The 14679-nt window shown below is 36.2% G+C and overlaps 2 protein-coding genes across 4 annotated transcripts; both read left to right on the forward strand.

Annotated features, from left to right (window-relative positions):
* Positions 1-4341: 4341 nt before the first annotated feature.
* Positions 4342-10041, forward strand: LOC107793939 (uncharacterized). 3 transcript variants are annotated; one of them, XM_016616387.2, is made up of 4 exons: positions 4342-4910; positions 7102-7377; positions 7858-7995; positions 8318-10041. In XM_016616387.2, the coding sequence occupies exons 1-4, from the start codon at positions 4581-4583 to the stop codon at positions 9845-9847; spliced, it is 2274 nt and encodes a 757-aa protein (XP_016471873.1). In that variant the 5' UTR covers positions 4342-4580; the 3' UTR covers positions 9848-10041. The 3 variants fall into 3 exon arrangements, with proteins under 3 accessions (XP_016471873.1, XP_016471874.1, XP_075090690.1); XM_016616388.2 differs by lacking the exon at positions 4342-4910 and adding an exon at positions 5774-6997; XM_075234589.1 differs by lacking the exon at positions 4342-4910 and adding an exon at positions 5774-6992.
* A 576-nt stretch (positions 10042-10617) lies between these two features.
* Positions 10618-14470, forward strand: LOC107793940 (transcription termination factor MTERF5, chloroplastic-like). The gene is made up of 4 exons (XM_016616390.2): positions 10618-10890; positions 12211-12260; positions 12390-12605; positions 12755-14470. The coding sequence occupies exons 1-4, from the start codon at positions 10814-10816 to the stop codon at positions 13861-13863; spliced, it is 1452 nt and encodes a 483-aa protein (XP_016471876.1). The 5' UTR covers positions 10618-10813; the 3' UTR covers positions 13864-14470.
* Positions 14471-14679: the final 209 nt, after the last annotated feature.

A 14679-nucleotide genomic window follows, 5' to 3' on the forward strand; every position in this document is an offset into this window, starting at 1 on the left:
AACCAATTTACTTTTCGTAATACCACTTCATGTCGAATCTTCTTGAGGCATATTTTGGCCAATACAGTCGTATTACTCTTGCACTAATTCTGAACAACAACAACAACAACAACCCAGTAAAATCCCATAGGTGAGGGGTCTGGAGGGAGGATAGTGTGTACGCAGACCTTACCACTCTCCCAATGGAGTAGAGAGACTGTTTTTGATATATTTTCGGCTCAAGAAAACGAACAAGACAAAAAGAGATAATATATTAGTACCTTCAACAGAAACCATAGAAATAATAACAGAATCATAAGAACCAGAAAATAGATAAAACACAATAATAATAACCAGTAAATAAGGCCCGATGCTATAAAAAATGGACGAATAGAGTGAACACATCTTGCACTAATTTTGAACGAAATGCAAAATTAAACTACATGGAATGTTGTAAATTGAACCTTGTTTTTAAATATAAAAAAAAAAAAAAAAAATAATCCGTTGGATACCTAAATAATTTTAGCGGGTATTTGGATTGGCTTTTAAAAAGTAGTTTATAAGTTAAAAGCCAAAAGCCAAAATTATAAATTGGTAATACTCAACTATTGGTTTTTGGTTTATTTTTTGTATTTTTTATGTCTAAAAGTAAGTGATTTTAAGTAATTTTTTATCATTGCCAAACACAACAAAAAAACTAAAAGTGCTTAAAATCCAGTAAGCACTAAAAATAAGCCGATCCAAACACCCTCTTAGTTCAAGAATATATGAATTAGTCTTAAAATACATGTATTATTTTGTTCATTAAAGAAGAAGAGGGAAAAAGTTAGAAATTAAATTTACATACATACATGTACTAGATTAGGTATATGTGTCCCACCTCGGCGTTATAGTGATTGAGAAGTATTTTTATATGGACTTTGACAATCCTATCGGCTTCGGACCGAAAAAGAGTGAGATGGAATCCAGAAGAAATAAGGCATTAGACAATCTTTCTAAGAAATTTCAGTCATCCTCAATTCTTTAGCTAACTTTTGAGTTTGAGTTATGTTTATTTTCTTTATCAATATCTAAGAAGGATTCCTATCAATGACAACATATATAGTCATCTTTGTAAATTGAGTTGAGGAAAATAAAGAACCTCTACTTGTTTTTGTAGAAAAAAATACTCCTTGAGAGTGTTCCTCCTCCTTATATTTCTATATGTTAGTTTTGGTACTAAGAATTAAGAAAGCTGGTCAAAGAAAAGGTTGACTGAGGTCTCTATCGTATCTTAAACCGAAAAAAAGAGAAAAGATTTGAGTTCAATGGCTTCTTCTATACTCGTATTGACCGAGTAGTGGACGTGGACTAATCGCGTGCACAAACAGGGAAATTTTAGCTTTCACAGTTAGTAAAAAAGAGAAAGTAGTTCCAGACTGCAGTGCAGAACTGCATTTGCACATCTGTAAACTTTCACCAATTCGGATTGTTCATTATTACTCTTGATTTTCTCTCAATCTCTCTTGCCCATTTATATGACCAGACCCTGTCCCCTAGGCCTAGCCATACCAAATTATATAATGGAGTACACATCTCCTTGTCTATCCCTGTTGGGCGGTGAACGGTGTTCTAGTCCCGTTCTGCCCATACCCTCTTGTCAATATTAAGACAGATAATTTACGAGTACCTTAAAAAAATAATACTTTGGTAAATATTGAAAGTGTTTATATAAGTTAAATCAGCTAAAAGAGTGTTGAGTAATCATTTTTTAACGAAACATATCTACTGATTATTAAGTATCATTTTCAATATTTCTATTCAATTTACATCACTATTTATTTATAAAAATAATTTTCAACCGCACAAGTATTTTTGAACTTTGATGCTTAGAAATGGAGTAAATTGTTTCCCTTCATACAAGCTAACAACAAGCTAAATGGAGTAAATTACTTCCCTTCATACAAGCTAACAAGTAAAAAACAATAATGACGAAAAAAGATAAACAACTATATGTGAAATTTATTGCATTTGAGATAGCTATTGAGACTAGCATGTATTGGTTATTTATTTCAATTATAATACTCGACTTTGGGGGTGCGTTTGCTCTTGGCTAATTATATTCCATTGAGCTGGAAGTCGTCTTAAATCCAAAGAGCATAATACGACATGTGTTGCAAAATTTAGGCACTCAAACCATATCTTAAAAAGTAAGATGATCAATATGGCCTAATTTCCGGCTTCCGTCTGCGGAAACGGTTGCCATAGTAGCTGGATCAAAGCCGTCCCTATAGTTGCTCTCGATGAGATCAAAGTTCACGCAATTGCCGTCCTCTACTTATATTTTTTTGTTTGTCATTCGGTGTTTGGTATCAGTTTTGATATATGACTAATTCGAATTTGCACCGCCTGAGCCCATTAAAAAAAAATTGTTTCCTAACAAAAAAAAAAATATTTTCAAATTTAAACTTGAACCTCTAATTAAAAATAAAGGAATTATACCCCAATCCTTAGTGGTCGATAATGCCGTTCATCCACTTACCTCCAAAATCCTAACGTCCAATTTCTAACCCCAACAAAATCATGGCCCACACTAGATACAGCATCTATGCAGACGCAGATAGAGGGATTTACTAGTAAGTGCGGTTTACTGTTTCATCTAATCTACAGTAATTGATACTATTTCATTTTGAAAGTGTACTGCTCCCTCCATTTTAATTTACGTCATTTTTTTTAGTTCGTGTAAAAAAGAATGACCTATTTTCTTATTTAAAAATAATTTACCTTTATGCAATGATTTATAACCACATAAAATATATGTGCCTCATTTTACACTACAAGTTCAAAAGTCTTCTCTCTTTTTTTAAACTCCGTATCCTGTGAAATGAATTCACATAAATTCAAAGGTACACAGTATTTCAAATTCATTGAACTATTAAAACCTATAAGTATGCAATAAGTTGAACTTTTTTTTCAAAGTATTTTGACACCTGGAATCTATTCAATCCATGTCAGAGCTTCATTAAGGACATAGGTAAGTACACGGCGATTTACTACAAGCAACAATATAAACGGAACTAGAGTAGGACATATGATAAAATTGTGCAATTTTACATTGTCACTAGCAAATTTAGACTATTCCTAAAAAAATTGAACTATATCATTTAAATTTTTTTCACTAACATAACCTAAAGTGACCTCATAATATAGGAGACCTTTTTAAATAGGAAACTTTTTAACTATCATTTAAATTTTTACTAATATAACTAAATTAACATCACAATAATTAGATGGAATCAAATATCACAATATAAAATGAAAATAAAAATACATCTATGCGTAAAATAAATTACTGCTACAATAATAGGTGCAATTAGGGATGTACAAATGAAACCGACAAACCGCATCAACCCGATAATTCAAATCAAACCGAGAAAAAAAATCCGACTATGGTTTGGTTTGGTTTGATATTGGGAAAAAAAAAATCCGATCATATTTGGCTTAGTCTGATTTGAACTAAAAAAAATTAAACCAAAACCAAACCAACCCGACATTATATGTATAGAATGTTTTAAATATATTTAATACATAAAAATATTTATTGTAGCGTAGTTTATAAATAGTTCTTAAGTTTTTTCATAGTTTTATCTTTTAACGTATTATTTCAAACTTGGACTTATAATTTTTGGATGCTCAAATAAGTTTTATAGTCCATAAATATTAGTAACTCAAATAAATCCTAAACCAAAATCAAATCAATACTAATGCTAATAAAAAACATTCAATTCAATTGTACTATGAATGAAAATAGTGTTGGATATCTATTTTTTTAGTTTATCCATGGTTTAGATAAAATACATAACTTATTTTTCTTTTAGTGTTTAGTCATGTAAATAATCGTACTTATTAGTCGTACTTATTTTAGCAACTTATTAGTAATTTTAAATTATGTTTGTTTTTATTATGGCTTATTAATAATATTTATTTTATGCAATTTATTATCTTTATTGTTGAATATTTTAGTACAATGCCTTGACTTATCTCATATTTATGTTATTTTATTAAAAAACACCTTATATAGTTCTGTTTTACTAGGATTAAAGAAATATTTGGAACATAAATTTTATGGTTTATGCTATGAAGACTCTATGAAAAAAAATTAAAAAATATAATATTAAAAAATTTGACTTTTATTGATTTAATTTGATATTTAAATTTAATAATTCGATATAATTAATTTGATTTGATAATTAGAAAATACAAATTCGTTACGAGAGCCTAGATCCATCAACAGAGAGTAGCGGCTTGTGGGTCAACTACTAGTAAAAACCAGTGTTTTAACCATGGTAAAAGAGTGAGGTCAGGCCCAATATAACGCTGTCTCAACCCTCACTACTCTCCTTAACTCTGGCGCTCACTTCTTTCAAGTTTCCTCTTTTGAGTTTCGTATTTTCCAAAACTATTAAACAAATAAAAACTCACACTGCTCCATTCTTTTCCTGCTCCTCTGCTTCTTCTGCACCTCCTCTGTAGATGTGTCGCAGATGCACGTAAAAAGCTTGTGAGAGACACAGAGGAGAAAGCAGTAACTTCTCGTTGCGCTACAACTTTTTTCGTCGGAAATGACTGTGTTCGGACATTCAGTTGTCGGAGGTGGTTTTCTCGCCGGAAAACAGGTTTTTCCGGTGAACTACGAGGTTGAAGTTTCCCGTCTTCTTCTCGAAGCTTCGCATTCAAACGATCTGACATTGGCTCTCGAATGCATCGCCGATCCGTTCGTTGACGTAAATTTCGTCGGCGATGTGTGCTTGAAGGTGAGAAAGGCGGAAGTCGTGACACACGACGAGTTGCCGAACGAAGTTAGGATCGTATACGAGGAGTTTAAAACCGACGTTACGGCATTGTTCCTCGCCGTTCAAAATGGAAATGTTGCTCTTGTTAGAAAACTACTGGTAAAATAACCTCAGCTTTGCTCTCCATCTTTCAATTAGTAATAAATTATTGTTGTTGTTCCAGCGTTTTGCGTACTTGATTTGAATTGTTTATTATTTAAATTACTGACTATTCTTTCGTGTGATATAGCACTAAAGTCTTTTAATTATTTTTTATCCATAAACTTTATAATTATTACTTAAAAGTTATTTTGCCTCAAACCCTACCACAAATATGATATGATATTAAATTTTATGATAAAAATCCAAAAATAAATGACACATAAGCTAATATGGGTTATATCCATTTTATATCCATTTATCCTTTAATGTTATTTGATCCATAATCCAAATAACAACAACAACAACCCAGTATAATCTCACTAGTAGGGTCTGGGGAGTGTAGTGTCTACGCAGACCTTATCCCTACCATGAGTTAGAGAGTCTGTCAATAGACCCTCGGCATACTTCCCTCCAACAACTCCCACCTTGCTCTTGGGGTGACTCGAACTCACAATCTCTTGGTTGTAAGTTGATCCATAATCCAAATGAGTTTCGATAAAAAAAATATTAATTACATGTACTTTAAAATGATTATTCTATACTACAAATTTTTGCATTTTCTGTAAATGTCATCGCACATTCATTTTTATTCTATACTAAAATAATCTATGGTAGAAAATTTTTATCACGTCAGTGAATTTAGCTGAAACTTCTCCACCTGCATTTCTGATTATCTTAAATGCAGAGCTTTGGTTATGACTTATGATATGACTAGCCATTATGGTGATCTTCTCTAATTAATGCTCCGTTAAAAAATTTAAAGACTTTATATTTTGCATCGCCTTTTATAAGTAATTTGAATTTTGAATTTTGCTGGATAAGAACTACATCTTTCCGTCCGGTCTTCTGTCGTTATCATAAAAGTAGTGATAAAGCTCGTAGTTAATATCGAGCTTTTTTTCCTTACAATTTTCGTTTATTATTTCTGCATTTGTTAACTTTTTTGTCCCCGTCTTTTTTCTTTTGTCCCTTTCGACCATATTATCGCCTGTTTTCTCTCGACATCTTTGGTTAGAAATTTTTTACCTATCAAGGAAACAAAGAAACTTAATTTTCAACTACTTGATTATGGAAAACGATGTCACCTATTTTCTCAGTACTTGATTTAACCATCGTCGCTGTAACTTGTCTTTTAAGATTCCCTACAAAGAAATTTGCTTTAATTAATTACTATTATGGGAGCGTTTGTTTGAGGTCTATTATTTGCCATATTTTTAATGTAATTTTCTTTTTGTGTACCTTTTTTTTTGCTCTCCGTGTTTATTACTTACTTACTACTCATTTATTTGCGTTTCCTCGTCTTACAATTTTTCGTCTCGCTGCTAGTGGTTTTCAGCTGTTGTTCAATTTTGGGTGATAACACTTGGGTGTTCATTTAACACTTGCTAGTGGTAAATGAGTCAATCAAGAGATTTCACTAAAATTCTTTTCAAAAGCAACATTCTGCTTTCAACTACTTAGCTCCTTTATTCATTTTTTAGCTGAAACAAGGTACTAAATCATGAAATCAGCAGAGAAATGTTGTAAAAGTGAATACAGTAAAGCTCAGTTTGAGTGCTCGGTTCCACCGTGACATTTGTACCTTGACTCACTGAGGTCCCGCAACTTATGACTTGCAATTTTCCTGTTGCAGCTTTTCCCATAACAGTTTTAATTTCTGTTTGTATCAGACTCTAATGGAATAATATAGCAAAACTAGGATTAAAAGGCATTTACTGGAATCATTTGAAAATTGAAATGCGTAGGTAACAACGAAAATCATTCATGCAGTCCTAACTGTGAAAAATCAAAACACTTGAAGCTGAATGTTTATCAAAAGAAAGTTGATAATCATGTGTGATTTTATTTTTGAAGCTGATTAGGACAGAATTAGGCCCTGTGCTTTTCCCGGTGGCTCATTTTCAGTTCACTGATATAAGAGTGCAAGCAATTAGTCCTGGAAACTGAATAACATAGTGTTTATCTTTCTTATCCCTCTTTCTTTGTGTATGGTTGTCTCCACGCACATATTTGCAAGCTGAATAAGATTCCTTGTCAACTGTGAGGTTCATCAATTTTATCCTTTGGAGTTTTTCGCTTCCTTCTTTTCCTCATCGAATCAAACTATGCGGTCTGAGTAACTTAGTCTGGCATTTTTCTAACATTGCAGAGTATCGGAGCCGATGTAAATCAAAAACTTTTCCGCGGATTCCCAACCACAGCAGCAGTGAGGGAGGGACACCAAGAGATCTTGGAGATGTTAATCAAAGCTGGGGCATCTCAGCAGGCTTGTGAGGAAGCTCTGTTGGAGGCCAGCTGTCATGGGCATGCAAGATTTGTCGAGATGCTCATGGAATCAGAAATGATTCGACCTCGGATTGCTGTACATGCTTTCTTCACTGGATGCTGCCGTGGATTTGGAGATGTTGTGGACACTCTCCTTAAGGTGGAACATTAGACTAGCTTTATGATACTATATTTGTGCAGGTTATCACTAATGATAATATGACACTAAGTGAACTGCTAACATTAAGTCAGATGTTTCCAACTCAAGTTCAAACTACAAAACATTTATGATAAGAGAAAATCTTGTCATCATTTTTGCATTGCTCTCCTTGCTGATACCCTTAAATGCTATTTGCTACAAATTAGCAAATTCAAGTGGGTTCACTGCTTTGAGCTGCTTGAGATATTTGAGAATGATATTCGTGTACACATTTTTTTTTCCTCTGATGACGGTGATGTCCAATCCAACTTGTGTGCACCTTGATCTATACATCCAGCTACCTCTTTAAGTGTTTTACCATTGTACTGTGCCTTGGTTGCTTGTTCTGTACTACTCTTGTATCTTTCTTCTTGGGAGCAACTGTGGCCACCATATGCATGTCGTAAATGTCTTGACACTATTGTTGCTTGCTTGATGCAGTGTGGAGTGAATGTCGATACTACAAATCGTGTGTTGCTCCAGTCATGCAAACCTTCTCTGCATACAAATGTTGACTGCTCGGCGCTTGTGGCTGCTGTTGTTAGTAGGCAAGTCTCTGTAGTCCGTCTACTCCTTGAGGTAATTGCCTCAAAATGGATCACTAGTTATTGACTAAATGCTTCTCAAATGCAACGCTTGACTTAATATACTCAGCAATTAACTAGAATCCTCTTCCCATTTGTATAATCCTAGTTAAAATTTGGATATGTTACTCAAGAATTGAACCTGATGCTCCACTTAAAAAAGAAAGAAAAGAATTGAACCTGATGCAATGTCTTTCATCCCATAGGAAACTGATAGGGCAAGCAGATCACTATTGTCTTTGAGAACTTCACATTGAGCCATGTTTATTTTTACTATTGACTAACTTGGCCTTCCCCTTCGTTTTTGGACTCCCAAGGCTGGCGCAAAAACTGATGGCCCAGTCCATCTTGGAGCTTGGTCCTGGGATGCAGCTTCAGGTGAAGAATTTCGAGTAGGTGCTGGATTAGCAGATCCCTATGCCATTACTTGGTGTGCTGTGGAGTACTTTGAAGCTAGTGGCTCTATTCTGCAAATGCTCCTCCAGCGGCTCGCCCCCAGTACACTCTGTGGAAGATCTCTTCTCCACCATGCTATTCTTTGTGGTAATGCAGGAGCAGTTTCAGTGCTTCTGAAATGTGGTGCTCATGTAGAATCTCCAGTTAAAACCTCTCGGAATGTTGAGTTCCGCCCTATACATATGGCAGCACGACTTGGGTTCTCAAGCGTTATTAAATGTTTGATTGACTTCGGCTGTGATATAGACTCAAGAACGGACACAGGAGATACAGCTTTAATGATCTCTGCGAGATTCAAGAGGGAAGACTGCCTCAAAGTATTGACTATAGCTGGTGCTGATTTTGGTTTGGTTAATGCAGCTGGTGAATCAGCAAGCTCCATTGCTGCATCCAGTCGATGGAAGCTTGGTTTTCAAGGTGCAGTTCTGGAAGTCATTCAGAGTGAAAAGATTCCCAAGTCAAGCAACATGTCTGTCTTTTTGCCATTACTGTTTGTGGCTCAATCCAGGGACCTTTTATCCTTAAAGGCTCTGATTGCACGAGGAGATATTGATCTGGATAGCCAAGATGACCAAGGTTTCTCCGCTGTAATGATCACCGCTGCAGAGGGTCATGTAGACGGCTTCAGATTGCTTGTGCATGGCGGGGCTAATGTCAAGCTGCAGAACAAATCTGGGGAGACTGCTGTTACCCTCTGTGCACTAAATCAAAATCGTGATCGGTTTGAAAAGGTTCTGCTCGAATTTGCTCTTGAACAGGGTAGTCGAAACGCTGCAGGTTTCTATGCACTGCATTGTGCAGCTCGATGTGGCGACTTGGATGCAGTTAAACAGTTAACAACCAGGGGTTATGATGTAAACATGTCCAATGGGGACGATTACACACCACTCATGCTTGCAGCAAGGGAAGGGCATGGCCGCACATGTGAATTCTTAATCTCTTGTGGGGCACGATGCGATATCAAGAACGCATTGGGTGAAACTGCACTTTCCCTTGCTAGGAAGACACAGAAAAATGAGGCAGAGAGGGTGATACTGGATGAACTTGCTAGGAAACTGGTCTTAACCGGTGCCCAAGTGAAGAAGCACATAAAGGGAGGTAAAGGGTCTCCACATATGAAAGTTCTTAAAATGGTTGAAGCTGCTGGAATATTGCGTTGGGGAAAATCAAGTGGGCGTAATGTTGTATGCCGGGAGGCAGAAGTGGGGCCGAGTTTGAAGTTTCAGAAGATCAGGCAAAGAAAAGGTGATGCTGAGCTACCTGGAATATTTAGGGTGATCACGACCAAGAACAAGGAAGTGCACTTTGTGTGTGAGGGTGATTACGAGACAGCAGAGCTTTGGGTGAGGGGAATAAAGCTTGTGACAAGAGAAGCTATTTTTAGCAAGTAGAGATATTCCTCAGCGATAAGCAAGAGGATGTAGATGTATAGTTATTAGCTTACTACTTCATTGTCATATGCTTAAAAGAGTTATTACTCAGTGTAGAGTTTTTCTCTTTTAGTATCTGTAGTACTTCATCTTGTAGTACTTCGTCTGTAAATGCCATCTTAACGAGAAAAAGAACAGTTGAGAAGATGATAGCTTTTATTGCCGCCCAGTTTCATCATGTAGGGAGTGGGGTTTTAGTTTTCTTTCTATCAAGCTTCAGTTACTTGAGATATTGCAGATCGACATGTTCCCACAACATAATCATCTGCTTTCTTTTCAACTTATGATAACTTAATTTTCTATTTCATGTAAACCTACTTACCGTTGACGTTCCAATGAAAATTGAACCAATATGGTTGGGGCATCTAAGGAAAATTTCATAACATAATAAATATATTTTGGGAGGGTGATTTAATGGTCAATGAAGTGGGTTGAGAATTGTGAGGTATCAAGTTCAAATTTTAGGTGTGACTGGTCAATGAAGTGGGTTGAGAATCAAGAGGTCTCAAGTTCAAAACTTCAAATCCCACATGAAGCGAAAATACTAGTAGGTGATTTCATCTCATTTGCTTTTATTGCCCGGATGCCACGGTTATTTAAAAAAAAAAAATACTTTGGGATGATATGGTAACTTGAAGCATATGTTGAGTATCACTTTTGACATTTTACCTGGTCACGTGCAATGCACACGCTTTTTCATCATTAATCAAATCAGCGAACATCTTATTGCTGCTTCAAAAGATTGTGTTTGGCACTAGAGAACTTGCGGTCCAAAACCCTCCTCTCTCCGAAAATCTTGTAATACACCCGAAACCCAATTCCAAGCAAATATCTCAAAGTCCGCTTTACTACACTTTCTTGTATACTCAATGCTTCACACTGGTTTTCACAGTAACAGGATTGGCTACACTAGCAAGCAGCTGAGAAATGATATCTTTAATGCAAGTCCGAACCCCAAACCCAAAGCTTGCCTTTCTTTCAAGAACGCGACTACCCCTTTATCGGTAACGTTATCTTAGACTTATATCGCAATTTTACTAGTCTTCTAATGATTTTTCTTTGTGGGATGCTACAGCTTTGTGTATGATCCTCTAACTAGGGATGCCTCTTTCTTTCCTTGTAAACTTAAACTTGTCCCATGACTTGAGGGCAGAATGCTAGCTATTATCTGTTTATTTCCCTTGTCTGCTTTCTGCACTGATGTTTTGGTGCTGTAACCTGTTAACTAGGTTACCACTTTCCATTTGCAGACCGAACATGATAGGACATTAGCTTAGTTTCTTAGAACTAGCAGGGCTAGATATTACCAGTTTTAATTAGTATATAGTAAAGGATATTCTCCAATTGCCTTAATTTTATAATACTGCTATCTTTATGCTTGAATTATGAATTATGAGCAATTTGCTTTGGTTTAGAAGCCACTCAAATCTCTGGTGTTAAGTTTCTGTGAGAACATGAAACAAGGTGTTTGTAATGAGCATCACTCATGGATTTGAACTCTGCGGGGACACTTTCTAGGATTTGATTCCTATAAAATCGTGCAGCTGTAGACTGTAGCTAATAAAGCTTTACGGCCAATGGAGAGAAAAGTTGTTTTGTTTATTATTTTCCCTTCCTATTTTGGGAACTATGTATGCCTAACTCTTAAAAAATTGTCGAGAAAGACCTACAATCGCCTGGAATCCTACAGACCTAAATAGAGTACAATGGAAGAATTTTTTTATATGTAAGCGATACCAATTAGTTGAGATTAAGTTTTAATCAAGTTAGTATATTTTACTTTAGGTCCATGTTTGCTAAGAGTATTTTCAAGTCTTGCTAAAGATTTATGTGTCCGTAGAAAATGTAAAGAACTTCTAGTGATGGATAACCTATTTTTTTAATAATATTGTATTGAGGTGGACTTAAGATTTATGTTATGTTTATAGAAATGTAGAGAACTTCTACTGCCGGAGAAACTAATTTGTAACAGTGTTGTACTGATATGGACTTAAATGGAGAGATAAGGGACAGTGAGGATTCATACAACTGGCCCCAACTTGCTTGGGGTTGGGGCATAATTGTTCTATGCCAATTTTCTCTTACAGCTACATTCTCAGTGGTTGTGTGATGTGACAATAACACTTGTCTAGGATAAGAACTCTGAATGCATCCTGTTTTCCCCAACCATATGAAAAGAAGACGTAATATAAGCAGTATATGGTTTTACCATTACACAGGCATAAGATTTGGTTATACTTTTATATAGACATGTAACTCTTGGTTTTGTGGCATATCTTTTTCTCTTTAAGTTGGGCTTGAATAATTAGTTAAACTTTCTTCAGGATTGAACTGTCTTTTCCTCAGAAGGTTTTCTTTTGCCGAGCGAAGTATTGTAAGTTTCTAAATTTTGAATATCAATTGTGTTACCCCAAATTGACTGTTGGAACCATCATTTGGAACTCCTCCAACCAGCGCTGTTATTGGTTTGCCATAACGTTTGTACATTTCCTTTGATTGACAGCTGAATCCGAAATAGATGGTTCTTTTAACTTAAGGGTGGTGCCCTCAAACCTTGTAGCTGCAGAAAAGGAAGAAGCAAAAGCTGTCTTGACATTGTTTCTGAAGAAACACGGTTTAAGCAATGCTCTTTCAGCAAGAGTTATCAACAAATCAGAGCCTTTTATTGATCACCTCGTCTCTCGGCTGCATTCTGTTCACAAGTCTCGCTACCTCGTAGGTTCGGTTTAAATAGATTCATTCTCTTGCTCCTCCACTTTCTTCTTTGCCTGTACATCTGTGAATACGCAGAACGCGTACTGCCTACATTCACAGCTTTGTTCTCTGTTTAAGTTCATCTGTCAACTGTGAATTTCCTTTATTTTGCAGGACGAGAACTAACAACTCTTGAGATTAGGGATGCTCTCATTCCATACCTTGAGGCACTCCACGAGGAATATGGAAGTATTCTAGTGGATGTTGTGGAGAGCTTTCCGAACCCACCTGTTCTGGAAAAAATAGAAGAAACTATTGAAAAAGTACCTCTTCCTGTCACACCAGCTTCACCTCCTAGTGCTGTCCTCGACTCCAAGAAGCTGAAGGCTCTGGCACGAGTCAGTGATATTGGACCGACTGGAAAGCTTCCTCCACATATTTTATACCTTGTTGAGCTGGGCATGGATATTGAAAGGATTAGAGTAATCACACGCAAGTTTCCTGCTTTTGCCTACTATAGTCTTGAGGGAAAAATCAAACCAGTAGTTGAGTTTCTCCTTGATCTTGGAGTGCCAAGATCACAGGTTCCAACCATTCTCAGCAAAAGGCCTCAACTATGTGGAATTAGCCTCTCAGAGAATTTAATTCCAACGATGGCATTCTTGGAAGAACTGGGCGTTGATAAAGAACAGTGGGCTAAAGTAATCTACCGGTTTCCTGCACTTCTCACTTACAGCAGGCCTAAACTGAGAGCAACAGTCGACTTTCTTTATGAAATGGGTTTATCTGCTGAGAGTGTGAGCAAGGTTCTAACCAGATGTCCAAACATCATAAGTTATAGTGTGGAGGACAAACTAAGGCCTGCAACTGAGTACTTCCGTTCAATGGGGGTTGATGTTGGAGTTCTTCTCTACCGATGCCCTCAAACTTTTGGTCTTAGCATTGAGGCCAACGTTAAGCCTGTTACTGAATTCTTCAAGGATAAGGGGTTCAGTATGGCAGAAGTTGCTGCAATGATTTCAAGATACGGTGCTCTATATACTTTTAGCTTGGCTAAGTTGATCTTAAAATGGAATTTCTTTCTGACCATGGGTTATCCAAGAGCAGAATTGGTCAAGTTTCCTCAGTATTTTGGTTATAGTTTAGAAGAGAGAATCAAGCCCAGGTTCGCCATTATGACTCAGACGGGTGTAAGGTTGTTGCTGAACCAGATGTTGTCACTGTCGGAGGATGCTTTCAATAAGGCTTTGAAGAGAAAATTGAAGAAATTATTAGATAACTAGCCAATGATGGCTTGTGGAGATTTTGGCATTTAGATTTTCAAGTCCATTGAGCTAAAAGTTATGGTTTTCAGTTATTGCTAAGGTGAAGATAGCAGTGTTATGTTTATACGAAGTTGTCTTGATGGATGCTAGGGAAATTTGTTTCCTCTTCTCTTATTGAGTGTGTGGACACCTCCGGTGCTTGGTATACAAGTTGTATAGACTGATATTCGTAGACTAGCTCTTAGGCGACGTGCTTTATCTGTATTTTGTACTCTAGTATAGTTGGTATGTCCAACCAATTTGTGTTTATAGGTTAGAATATGATGCAAGTTTTGTTGACAGGATTTATTTGCAGTCATTCATGTTCTTAACTGAGTGACTGCTCTTTGGGAGATCAACACTATATGTGAGAACAATAAGGCTTTCGACAGAATCCTTTGCTAGAGCTATGTTTTCTTTTATTCCTAGACAATGTAACACCTCTTAGTCACTGTTTAGTTCAGGTAGTTATATGTACTATGTATGGAGAGATCAAGGGAAATTTGTCTTCCTGTATTATTATGTAATGAGGCCTACAACTCAATTTGACTGCTTCTTTCTATATATCATGTTTTCATGTGGAAAATAGATCGAATGTTAAATTTTAAGATTTCTTCCTTGATTTGAAATAGCCATTGTGGAGTGTGGAGCATCTGCAAAGTCTCATATATAGCATCACAAGTGTTGTGGAGAGTGGAGCATTTTCAAGTCCAAATCTTAAACTAAATAAACTTTCTAGATGTTTATTTGGCACTCACTGCTACGAAGAATGTGATGGATGGTTAAAATTATTTT

The sequence above is a fragment of the Nicotiana tabacum genome, chromosome 17, assembly GCF_000715075.1.
Source record: "Nicotiana tabacum cultivar K326 chromosome 17, ASM71507v2, whole genome shotgun sequence".
Lineage (NCBI taxonomy): Eukaryota > Viridiplantae > Streptophyta > Magnoliopsida > Solanales > Solanaceae > Nicotiana > Nicotiana tabacum.